General features: G+C 35.1%; 1 protein-coding gene across 1 annotated transcript in view; it reads right to left on the bottom strand.

Annotated features, from left to right (window-relative positions):
- Nucleotides 1-6,908: 6,908 nt before the first annotated feature.
- LOC106067947 (neuronal acetylcholine receptor subunit beta-3-like) overlaps nucleotides 6,909-13,663 on the bottom strand; it is a 93,034-nt gene continuing 86,279 nt past the window's right edge. The window contains exons 8-11 of the mRNA XM_056019654.1: nucleotides 13,506-13,621; nucleotides 12,631-12,741; nucleotides 12,223-12,297; nucleotides 6,909-11,701 (exon numbers count right to left, since the gene is read on the bottom strand). Of these exons, the coding sequence (XP_055875629.1) occupies nucleotides 11,396-11,701; nucleotides 12,223-12,297; nucleotides 12,631-12,741; nucleotides 13,506-13,621 (608 nt within the window). The 3' untranslated portion in view covers nucleotides 6,909-11,395. The remainder of the gene's footprint in view (nucleotides 11,702-12,222; nucleotides 12,298-12,630; nucleotides 12,742-13,505; nucleotides 13,622-13,663) is intronic.

Genomic DNA, 13,663 nt, shown 5'->3' with positions numbered 1-13,663 from the left:
TAACATCAGTCGTCACTAAAGTCAAGAATGACTGCAGTCACTGAGATCAAGAATAAATGTAGTCGTCACTTAAGTCAAGAATGACTAAATGACTGCAGTCGTAACAAAAGTCAAGAATGACTGCAGCCTGCAAGTCATGCGTGTTAAGACTGTAGATTTTTTCCCTTTGGTGTCATTTTATGGAGCTAGGGACTCGATAGATCATTACTAATTCATAGCTCATACAATTATACCTCCTTTCACTCAGTCGCTCTGTCCATTACACTTTTTTGTGTCGTTCATTCTCAATAATCTCTTTTCATACGTCTTTCCTTTTTAGAACAAGTTTTCACCTCTCTCTCACTCTCTCCCTCTCTCATTCTCTCTCTCACTCTCTCCCTCTCTCATTCTCTCTCTCACTCTCATATCTCCAATCATTTTTATGTTTCATAAATTTTTCTCTTGAATTTTCTCTTGACTTCCCTCTTCTTTTATTAGTTGAGTTTCTCTGTCACCAAAGTAGGTACAGTCTTGCTCAGTATAGTGAGCATAGGGTCAGTTTTGTCAGTAATGTCAATATAGTGAGCATTAGGTCAGTTTTGTCAGTAATGTCAGTATAGTGAGCATTAGGTCAGTTTTGTCAGTAATGTCAGTATAGTGAGCATTAGGTCAGTTTTGTCAGTAATGTCAGTATAGTGAGCATTAGGTCAGTTTTGTCAGTAATGTCAGTATAGTGAGCATAGGGTCAGTTTTGTCAGTAATGTCAATATAGTGAGCATTAGGTCAGTTTTGTCAGTAATGTCAATATAGTGAACATTAGGTCAGTTTTTTCAGTAATGTCAGTATAGTGAGCATTAGGTCAGTTTTGTCAGTAAAGTCAGTATAGTGAGCATAGGGTCAGTTTTGTCAGTAATGTCAGTATAGTGAGCATAGGGTCAGTTTTGTCAGTAATGTCAGTATAGTGAGCATTAGGTCAGTTTTGTCAGTAATGTCAATTTGTCTAGATCTAAATGAAAGTCAATACTTTCTTAGACCTCTACATCTTCTAATGATCTTATAGTATATGTCTGTATATAGGACGGTGTTATATTAAGTATTACACTCTAGTGTTGTGTTGATTGTGAGATGCTCCTTTTTGTCGATCTTGTTGATTGTGAGACAGTGGCATCTCGATAGTGAGGGTGGTCCCTGACTTGGAGAAACTTGTTCGCATCCTCCGATATTTAAATCAAGCTTCATATGACGTCAGTGGCAAGCACATCTATGTTAATGTAGCTTCATATGACGCCAGTGACTAATACATCTATGTAAATGTAGCTTCATATGACGTCAGTAACAAATACATTTATGCAAATGTAGTCCAGTTCATTGAACACATTTAAGGGTCATCCTGTCACGAGTAAACATCTCAATTCCCCTACTGTCAGTAGCCGTCCATCGAACGCAATAAGCTGACCAGTTACTGACCTCTAACATATCTATCTTTTGTTTGTCTCCAGTAAAGATGCCAATCAGAGATACATTTCATCTAATCTCGGAGCTACTACTGAAAATAAAAAATACTTTCAAAGTAGACTCTACAACAAATGGCAATAAAGGAAATTTGACAAGAGTTTGTTGATTTTATGTCTAATACTTGACTATGTTTCAGTCTAGTTATGTCGTTAGGTAATGTCTTCTATTGATGTAGTCAAGTAATGTCTTCTAGCAATGTAGTCAAGTAATGTCTTCTAGTAATGTAGTCAAGTAATGTCTTCTAGTAATGTAGTCAAGTAATGTCTTCTAGTAATGTAGTCAAGTAATGTCTTCTAGTAATGTAGCCAAGTAATGTCTTCTAGTAATGTAGCCAAGTAATGTCTTCTAGTAATGTAGTCAAGTAATGTCTTCTAGTAATGTAGCCAAGTAATGTCTTATAGTAATGTAGTCAAGTAATGTCTTATAGTAATGTAGCCAAGTAATGTCTTATAGTAATGTAGTGGTAATGTCTTCTAGTAATGTAGTCAAGTAATGTCTTATAGTAATGTAGTCAAGTAATGTCTTCTAGTAATGTAGTCAAGTAATGTCTTCTAGTAATGTAGTCAAGTAATGTCTTATAGTAATGTAGCCAAGTAATGTCTTCTAGTAATGTAGTCAAGTAATGTCTTCTAGTAATGTAGTCAAGTAATGTCTTCTAGTAATGTAGTCAAGTAATGTCTTCTAGTAATGTAGCCAAGTAATGTCTTCTAGTAATGTAGTCAAGTAATGTCTTCTAGTAATGTAGTCAAGTAATGTCTTCTAGTAATGTAGTCAAGTAATGTCTTATAGTAATGTATCCAAGTAATGTCTTCTAGTAATGTAGTCAAGTAATGTCTTCTAGTAATGTAGCCAAGTAATGTCTTATAGTAATGTAGCCAAGTAATGTCTTATAGTAATGTAGTCAAGTAATGTCTTCTAGTAATGTAGTAAAGTAATGTCTTCTAGTAATGTAGTCAAGTAATGTCTTCTAGTAATTTATCCAAGTAATGTCTTCTAGTAATGTAGTCAAGTAATGTCTTAATGTTTGCAACAAAGTTCTTTGTATTTTGTCTGTGTGTGTGTGAGGGCATTGTAATTAATAGTAATGTTGTTGTTTTTAATATTGATTTTTCTAATGTCATGATATTTGTTATTACCAATGCTTATGTTGTAAATTATTTTGTCAATAGTGATTTTGTTAATTTTGTTGTTTATGTTTTTGCTGTAAGTGATGTTGTTGCTAATAATGTCTATGTTTTCGAAATTAATATTATTCTATTGTTGTTCTTGTAATTGCTGTTGTCATCATAGTTTTGTCATATGCAATTGTTTGTTATTATTTTTGTTTTCTATTATGCTAGTGTGGTAAATGTTGTAGCTTATGTTGTTGTTGTTGACACTGTTCTTTATAGTCTATGTTGTTGCCAAATGATATTGTCACTAATGATGTTTTTATGTTGCTGTTGTTGTTAAAAGTTGTTGTTAAAAGTTGTTGTTAAAAGTTGTTGTTAAAAGTTGTTGTTATTCATGTTGCTGTTGTTGTTAAAAGTTGTTGTTATTCATGTTGCTGTTGTTGTTAAAAGTTGTTGTTATTCATGTTGCTGTTGTTGTTAAAAGTTGTTGTTATTCATGTTGCTGTTTTCGATGGTATTTCTGGGTGATGTCAGTAACACAGGCAGCTCTGCAGTTTCACATGTCATGCATGCAGCTAGTTTCTTCCTCTTATTGGTTATCTTATCTTCTGGTGAGATTTCCTTCCAATCTCCAGAGCATCAGAGTCCAAGAATAAAAGAATGGTGTACTGTTGTTGAACGTTGCTTCACTTGGCATGACATTCCAACATGTAATGCATTTGTTTCATTTCTTTCTAGCCTAGGAGAGACCACGTTTTGATGTTTAGATAACAATACTTATCATTTCAATTGATATCAAAATAAAAGCTGATCACACATAGAATAGACATTTCTGTCTAAAGAACGTACACTTTCTGAGAGCAGATTTAAAAAACAACAATTGACAAATGAAAGAACACTTCCTCATCACGGAGAGATAATATATTTTATTTCTGTCATAGGAAAGAACATTTTCTGATCACCCGAACATACATGTTAGGACGTTCCATTAACTTTCTGTTTTTTCTTTAACCCCTTCCCACTTTCGAAATAGCCAGATATACGTCAAGCCAAACTTAAAACCTTTCCTTCCAGCCATCCCCCACCCACAAAAATGAGCTTATGGCCAGCTTGGCTCACAGACGCCAACTCCAAGCGGCTTAACTGGTTTCATTTAAAGTCGTTCCTGCAACTCCCAAAGGAAGAATCCAATATCATTGTGACGTTTTCATCGGGTTCCGTGAGAGAGGTAGGGGGCTAGGACTAGCTCAATAAAAAGATAAAACTCAAATATTTGGTACCACTACATTACTAGGGTTAATATAGAACGTAGCTTTGAGTAATGTCAAATATTTGGTCACACTACATTACTAGGGTTAATATAGAACGTAGCTTTGAGTAATGTCAAATATTTGGTCACACTACATTACTAGGGTTAATATAGAACGTAGCTTTGAGTAATGTCAAATATTTGGTCACACTACATTACTAGGGTTAATAGAGAACGTAGCTTTGAGTAGCTACGAAAATAACGCTGACAAGTTTCTAGTTAAAGATTTCAAAGAAATGGATTTTTTGTTCAACTTTCAGAGCTGCTACGAATACGTTACAGAATCTTGTATATTATATTATATTATATTATATTATATTATATTATATTATATTTATAAATATTATATTATATTATATTATATTATATTATATTATATTATATTATATTATATTATATTATATTATATTATATTATATTATATTATATTATATTATATTATATTATATTATATTATATTATATTATATTATATTATATTATATTATATTATTGGGACGTTGTGATTAACCAATGAGATGTTTTTAGAATGTCCATGAGGCCAACCAGCCCAAACATTAATTGGGGAAAATAAAAGCGGTTTTTCGTTGTTTTGGTCACATGACCAAGTGAAGTCTCGGTAATAAAAAAAGATGAAATGTACACTGCACAACGAATTGCAAGATTAAAAAGGAGAACATCATCGTATGCAAATTATTTCCTGTTTATACATAGGTCACGCGCAAGGGTGTAGACGAGGCACAAGGTCAAAGCTAGTCACAAGAATGTGACGTCGCATGATCAGATGATCGTGAGTACAGGTCCATGCAGGGCCATGTGCGTGAGTTAGGTCAGGTCGCAAAAAGGCGTAGAAGAAAGGTGGAGAAGAAAGATTGCGTGGGTGTGGACATTTTGGGGACGAGATTATAAAGAAAGTATCTAGAGATAGTATGAGTTAGGATTAAGAGATGTCGTTAGTTAAGGTATAATGTTGGTTAGTTTATTTGATCCTTACTAATTATTATAGTATCCTGTATCTCAATTGTATTTGCTGTGTATTGTGACGTATTTCTGAATCTTCTGGCTAAATGTATTAGTAGGCACACAAATAAAAACACTGCAAAGAACTTGACGACTCAACTTTCAGCTTCATATAACTTTAATGACTATTAACTCTAACAATTCGTCATTAATAAGGTCAGTGCTCTTACAGAATGTCCTCAGCAGGATCTGTCTTCCAAATGTATTGCATCAGGCTTGTTGCTCTTCAGATTTTAATCCAGCTACATTGAAAGTAAATCTTCTCAAAACTTTAAGCAATTTTTTTGGTTATCTCCTCACTTTTGTTCTCGACTGGTCCACAGTGAATCTAGAAACAAGAAAACCACAAGGGGGGGGGCGGGGCTCTGTTACTTTTTTCCGATCTGTCTGGACGTCAAGGCGTGTTTACAACAATTCCAAGCTTTTATGATGAGGAACCCTTGCTGTTCCGACATATACCACAAGATGTTTGGAAAGCAACCCGAAGTTGGCTTGGTCAGTACCCCTGCTAGTCTGCCCCAAGCTGTTTGGCAACTATCCCAACTAACCTGATGACTGCCACAAGCTGTTTGGCAGCTACCCATGTTGTTCTGAGAACTACCCCATACTGTTCTATTTACTTTCCCAAGATACTTCAATGGATTACCTCGACCAGGACCGGTCCAAATGTTTGACAGCTTCAGGTTCTAAAGGCTCATTGCTGTAACTTGATATTGCAACTTGTGTAGATGAAATACATGATATTTTTTGTTACATTGTAGTAGACTCTTTTGTAATGGGACTAAAACATCTCAATGTGTAATAGTTTTCCAAACACAGTTTTAAATCATCTGTCTGGATATGTAGAGAACTCAATCACTATTCCAACAGTAAGCAAATACTCTACGAATAGAAAGAATCATTCTCATTGGACAATATAATCACACGAATTTAACAGCTAATCACAGTGATCATTCATTCACATGGATAATACTTTTTTTACAGTAGATGATTTATTCAATTAAAGTAGAAACTAAACATTTACATTGGAATTTGGTTATATGAACTAATCACAGTGGAGTATTACATATATGAACCAATCACATTGGAGTATTACATATATGAACCAATCACAGTGGAGTATTACATATATGAACCAATCACATTGGAGTATTACATATATGAACCAATCACATTGGAGTATTACATATATGAACCAATCACATTGGAGTATTACATATATGAACCAATCACATTGGAGTATTACATATATGAACCAATCACATTGGAGTATTACATATATGAACCAATCACTTTGCAGTAACACATTGGACAAGTATAAGCTCTACTTAGCAGCTCTCAGGCCAATAACTACCAAAATAGAACGCTGAACATGAAGAGAAAGACGGGGGGGGGGAGCAATTACGTCATTTCTTTCCTTTGTATGTAAATTGACCAATTATCTTGACCAGACACTGGCAATGTTACATTGACACAAGATGAGAGTTCAAAGTTCACTTCCTATGACCTATGTTGGTTTTCTAATTTATGGCTGGCCTGTGTAGATAGAACGAGACAGAAACTAAACTAGAGACTTAGGGAGAGCAGACAATACAACACACAGGGAGAGATAGAGAGAGGTGGGTATCAAGAGAGAGAGAGAGAGAGAGAGAGAGACCGAGGAGGTAAAATATAGAGAGACAAAAGGGAAAGGAGAGCTGAGAGAGAAGACTCCTCATAACCAGAGAGATGGGCTGAGGAGGGTCTCGTAAAGAAAATGAGAAAGTTGGTAGAATTACGGTTTACTCCATCAATAAAGTTTTACTTTTGTGTTTTGCATTTTTTTTTAGTTTTCATATTTCTCCTAAAGTTCATCATTTTGTATGTCTGTCCATCTTCTTCATCCCCCCGCACGCAAAAAAAAAAATCGGTCGTCTTTCTTTTTCCTACAGGAAATCCTCTATGTGGTGGCATGTAACATGCGTGGCTGCAGAACTGAGTTCAGGAAATCCTCTATGTGGTGGCATGTAACATGCGTGGCTGCAGAACTGAGTTCAGGAAATCCTCTATGTGGTGGCATGTAACATGCGTGGCTGCAGAACTGAGTTCAGGAAATCCTCTATGTGGTGGCATGTAACATGCGTGGCTGCAGAACTGAGTTCAGGAAATCCTCTATGTGGTGGCATGTAACATGCGTGGCTGCAGAACTGAGTTCAGGAAATCCTCTATGTGGTGGCATGTAACATGCGTGGCTGCAGAACTGAGTTCAGGAAATCCTCTATGTGGTGGCATGTAACATGCGTGGCTGCAGAACTGAGTTCAGGAAATCCTCTATGTGGTGGCATGTAACATGCGTGGCTGCAGAACTGAGTTCAGGAAATCCTCTATGTGGTGGCATGTAACATGCGTGGCTGCAGAACTGAGTTCAGGAAATCCTCTATGTGGTGGCATGTAACATGCGTGGCTGCAGAACTGAGTTCAGGAAATCCTCTATGTGGTGGCATGTAACATGCGTGGCTGCAGAACTGAGTTCAGGAAATCCTCTATGTGGTGGCATGTAACATGCGTGGCTGCAGAACTGAGTTCAGGAAATCCTCTATGTGGTGGCATGTAACATGCATATTATAATATATATTCTTGAACCCGGGCCCAGTGGTACCTTGCTACGCCACTGATATATATATATATATACAGAGAGAGAGAGAGAGATTGAGATAGATAGATAGATAGATAGATAGATAGATAGATAGATAGATAAATATAAAGAGAGAGAAAGATGTTAACACAAAAAATTAACACCAATTTCTGATCAAGTTCAAAAAGTGCTGATTTAATAATAGAATGATTGTCAAGTCAACACTCACAAAGTCAAAATTCTAAAATAATGAAACAAATATCTTAATAACGCAAAGTGCGAAGAATACATAGGTGAGTGATTTAGAACAAAATTATACGCGAACAAGACAAAATTAGTTTGAAATACAAAAAACTGAAAACAAATTTAACAGCAGTCTCTAATGATCGGAAGAAATACCTCAACACAACTGTTATCACAAAATAATTCTTTAATAATTGTTACTGGCATGTGTATTATAGAAATATTACAACAATATTCGGCAATAAAGTAGTTTGAAAAGCTAATACTGATATTGTCACAGCTTTTGTTTTTATAAACTTTGAGCAAGTGCACTGCGTTTCGAAAGATGTCTTCAGTATGGAACTTCGTTTATTGTTTTGAAATATTTTCATTCAAAATGTCTTATGTTTGGTTCTTGTTCAATTCTAAGAGGGAAAGACATTGACTAGACTCTAGACCAGCTGTGGAAATTAACATTTATTTATTTAGGGACTAGTGTTATTTTCATACAAATGTCTTCATCTTAACAAACTCGAGTGGACAGCATGACAAAGCTGTAGTATACGGATACGTCAATGAGTAGATGTGAAATCTACATTCACGTAGTCTTTGTGACATCTACATTCACGTAGTCTTATTAACGTGTACATTCACGTAGTAGTCACTTCTTTTAACGTATTTGTGTATATAATAGTTCAACACATCAACCATTACAAAGCGATATAAATAATACATTAGAAAGCCATTGAAAGTCTTTGTAAATTCATCTACTGACACATTCAAACTATCTCCATATTGAAATAAACAATTGCTAGCGATACTACTGACTATCTAGGTCTAGGTCTAGATCTAAATTGTTGCGTGACAAAAACAAGACAATACATGGATAGACCTGAGACTGGTCCAGTTTGTTTTGATATTTCTGTGACCGTTAGAAAGAAGTATTCTAGATCAGCTGACTTACCACATTTAATCTGGCTGGACACAACAGACAACTTTGGCTGGAGACAGCTAGACACCTTTGGCTGGACACAGCTAGACAACTCAAAAGGTGAATTGACAAGAAAATGGTGTGTGTTCGCTAGTTTTATACAATTCTTTCTACTTTGCAGAAAAAAAAAAAAATTTTACAGACAAAAACTTGAACCAACTACTTGGCCCATAAAAAGGACAGGTTCTAGTTGAAAGATCTTCCCGGCGTTGTCTCAGAAAGCTCGAATCTTAGGTAGATGAACAGTTAGCGAAATGTACACCGTCTATTTAATACTTCTGTTTGATACGAAATACTAAAGGTCCTCACTCAATAGAAAGATTCCAACTGTTGAAATCATTTCGTTGAAGGAGGACTTGGTGCACAGGGTAAGAAACAAAGACTAGTGACAACAGAACAATCATGACTCATGCAGAAGATGGCTTCAATGAAGAAAAGTGTGACACAGATGCTACAAATCACGTGATTCCAAATGAGAACATAAATAGAACAATTTCCCTATCCATTTTGACTATTATGACGCATGATTTTTAAACATTGGGTAAATTGGTAGCAATACTGTCTATCTACATAGAAAGATTGAGTCCGTTGGTAGTTGTACTGTCTATCTACATAGAAAGATTGAGTCCGTTGGTAGTTGTACTGTCTATCTACATAGAAACATTGAGTCCGTTGGTAGCTGTACTATCTATCTACATAGAAACATTGAGTCCGTTGGTAGCTGTACTGTCTATCTACATAGAAACATTGAGTCCGTTGGTAGCTGTACTGTCTATCTACATAGAAAAGAATTGAACTCAAACCAAACAACTTCCTAAGTTTATATACACAAAGAGGAAGTACGAAAGACATGAAATAAAGGTAATAAAAGGTAGCCTTCTTTACAAAGTATGCAGGCTACTAGAGCATAAGGTAGCACCTAAACTCAAGGATCTCGTTAGTTCAGCCAATAGTAACATTTCCCACCATTCATAGAATTTGCATATTTCATAACAACGTCAAATAAGCCAGACATTGATTCCATGTCACATTTTCAGAAAAAATAGCGAAATAGCGAGACTGACAAAAGTTATTGATAGCGAAAATAAAACATAGACACCTCTGACATGCAGACACCGGCTTTGACTGCGCAAAAATGTGTAGGGCATGTCTAATTCTGCGTAGTTATGTGATGTCACTTAAAATATGGAATTCTTTCTTAATTTTCGGACTTGAAAATAATATAATATTATTAAATTCATAATGCATTTCAACAATCAAATTTATTTATGAACTTCCGTAAATGTAAAGTCTATACATCTTGAGACTGACAAGGATCACAGATACGTTTCATATTTTCTGTCATAGAATTTAGACATTTTTTTTTTTGCTCCATGGTATTTTGTTTTGGGGTCGCCGTGAATATGACACAGTGAATATGGCACAGTGAATATGACAAAGTGAATATGACACAGTGAATATGGCACAGTGAATATGGCACAGTGAATATGACAAAGTGAATATGACAAAGTGAATATGACACAGTGAATATGACACAGTGAATATGACAAAGTGAATATGGCACAGTGAATATGGCACAGTGAATATGACAAAGTGAATATGACACAGTGAATATGACAAAGTGAATATGACACAGTGAATATGACACAGTGAATATGACACAGTGAATATGACAAAGTGAATATGACACAGTGAATATGACACAGTGAATATGACACAGTGAATATGACAAAGTGAATATGACACAGTGAATATGACACAGTGAATATGACAAAGTGAATATGACACAGTGAATATGACACAGTGAATATGACAAAGTGAATATGACACAGTGAATATGACAAAGTGAATATGACCAGTTAGCCAAGAGTTTTTAACTCTATCATATTTGGAAATTGCTAAGCATTTAAATTAGTATACTTTGGTCATCAAGCTGACCAACCTTCCAAAGAAACCAGGCATTTGTTGAGACAAAGTAACACAGTGGTGACCACACAACACCCTTGGCTACAGATATCCGTTTGATTTGCCAAACAAGTTTTGAGTTGGAAAACACTTCAAGTATTCACCAAATAAAAAGAAACTGATTCTGCAAATGAATTACTAAGTCATAAAATGTATTGAAATACCTCAAGAGACAAAATCTAGTTTCAATTCATAAAATAGTTTTTTTTTACATAGCTTATATTCTATACCTTACTTTGATTTCATAAAAACATGATAATTCATGTCTAACATACCTTATATGTGCATACTTTAGTTGACATGTCTACTGAATATAAATCAACGAAAAGTACTTTAAAAAATCAAACATTGATTCAATGTTAGATACATTTATTAATAGCAAAATAAAATATGACGTACTCGAGCTGACGGTCAAGATCTACTCCCTGTTTGGTAAGAAAGACGCCCTGTTTGGTAAGAAAGACGCCCTGTTTGGTTGGACAGACTCCCTGTATGATGGAACTGACGTAGGTATAGAAACTATGAACTACCTTAATGAGCAGTACGCTTGAAACAGAAACCTACAAATACTACACGCTAGCCTAGTAGAACATGTTAGTAGCTCAAGACTTAGTTGCTTTAGTTGAAAAAAAAAATGAATTTTGTATTCAGATGTACTGTTTGGTTCAATTACTCGCTTGTACTATTCGTTACATTGCTAGCAGAATTTGGGACTGGATTTCTAGCCATTTCAACCCGTGTCTTGTTATAGTAGGCATCTGAAGAGGTCAGTACTGGCAGAGTATAACTTAAAGATATGATGATGATACCCATGTAGACAAAGAAGAAGACTCGATCCAGAACTAGCGCCATGGCTTTCCATTGCTTGGCGATGTTTTCTTTGCGGTCTCTCTCGTCCAAGCGCGTTTTCTGAGTTTTCAAAAACTCTCTTAGTTCACTCAGTTTGTGCTCGATCTCTGCCAGGGGTCCAGAATTCTGGGGAGCACACACAAAGTATACAAATTAAAAGGTTTTGGAAACAAATAGCATTAAACAACACTGGTATAGAAACGGCTATGTTTTAGTAGGTGGACTTGAATTAGGGACAAAAACTGCTAAGGATTTGAAAAGAGCTTTCATGTTCTCTTCCGAACTCTAGCCTGCCACAGTGGCCAAACTGCTTTTCAATAAATAAGAAAGCATCCCAAACTAGAACTATACATAATGGTTCCAAGACGATGATGTCATTATTTCCTAAAATAATATTAATAATAATCTTTATTGTCCGTATGGTAATAAAATAAAGCAGCTATTTTTTTTTTATTAAGCAACTATTTGTTATTCGCCATTGTGCTGATCGCATAACATCTTCTTAACCTTTTGCCATTAAGATAAAGTAAACTAGACATTGCATTACCTCTTGGTCCCAAAAACGAAATTGAACTAAAATACGACTCATTCTAAAGGAAAGGGATGTGATACGTGCTAACAGGTGTTTCATTGAGCACTGTGTTTACCTGGGCCTGGTGTTCTCGTTGTATTGTAACCAAAGCTTCATCTGAGCCATGACCTTCATGCTTCCAGACTTTCTCCTGGATATAAATAATTGAGTCTTTAAATCAAGAAATACTCTCATGTTAAACAAACAATTAAAGAGAAAGAATAAAATTGTTTATAAGAATTTATACATCAGAATTCTTTGTCAATACAATTCTATATAGCACTGATAGCCAGACATTGCGTGATACAAATTAATACTTGTAAAATGAATCTTCTCTTACCGTCTATCTAAAACAAAGCATTAATCTAGTCATTCAAGTTAATTAAAGACTAATAATCATTCTTATACGGAGACTTAAATACTACAATGTTAATGTTTTCCTGGCAACATGTACCAAAGGAAAGAAAGAGTTGGCCAGATTTACCTCAATTTTACCCATATCATCCTTTGGTGTTCGAGTTTTTGGCTTATTGCCAAGAAATGGTCTAACTAAGTCATCCATCATTAGACATTTAGCAATGTATTTGAAGAAAAACTGAAAAGATAAATGCAATCAGAGTCAAATGAAAACAACATCATTTGAAACATTGTTTACTGAGGATTATTTTAATGTTACACAATATAGAATCAATGTCAATACTGTAAAAAATCTCATCTTTTGGGCAACAATGTTTATGTATAATTTTCACTAGGCCTATGCCACCTCAAGTAAACACACCAAATCTTCTTGCTAGGGCATAACTCAACTATTGAGGCGTAGTCTTTACAGACGACAAAGACGTACTATTGACACCAGTTGATTTGGACAATGATATTGAACTAGAATGAAATGACTTCAGCTAGAATGACTTAGGATTAGAAAGGAATGACTTCGACATTCTTAGAAATAGAGTTACTTAGACTAGAAATACATAAAATTAGAAATAAATAGCTTAGTCTACAATGCCTTGACTTTTACTAAGAATACAATAGAATGACTCTGACTTCGAATAGATTTAGCTAGCTAGAAGGGACACACACTACAATTTTTGTGGAATATTTTTTTTACTCTTTTGGGACTAAGAATTAACTAAGACATTTGTTCTAATATTAAATTATTTTATTGCTATGGGATGGGGTGAATACAAACTTCACCGCAGAGTTCAGCATGTGTCCATAGCCCAAACCTAACAACAAACTTACAATGACACAAACTTCAAAAATAAATACAGGTCTCCTTTTTCTTCTCAAAATTTCAAAATGTGAATTATGAATATATTTGTTCTATTTTACTTGACTATCATTACTGTGTTTACTAACCATGCCAACTTTCGGTGGGGCCTGCGTACGTTGTCCATGGGTGGTCAAGTCCACTATAAGTACATTCAAGAAACTTGAGAGTGTAATGAGAATCATATTCAGACAATAATACGTTCCTGTGATACAAAGACAGAGACTGAGTCTAAAAGTTTGAACAA

Source organism: Biomphalaria glabrata, chromosome 2, assembly GCF_947242115.1.
Source record: "Biomphalaria glabrata chromosome 2, xgBioGlab47.1, whole genome shotgun sequence".
In the NCBI taxonomy this organism is placed as follows: Eukaryota; Metazoa; Mollusca; class Gastropoda; family Planorbidae; genus Biomphalaria; species Biomphalaria glabrata.
The sequence above is the reverse complement of the archived record's forward strand: the minus strand, read 5'-3'. Positions and strand labels throughout refer to the sequence as shown.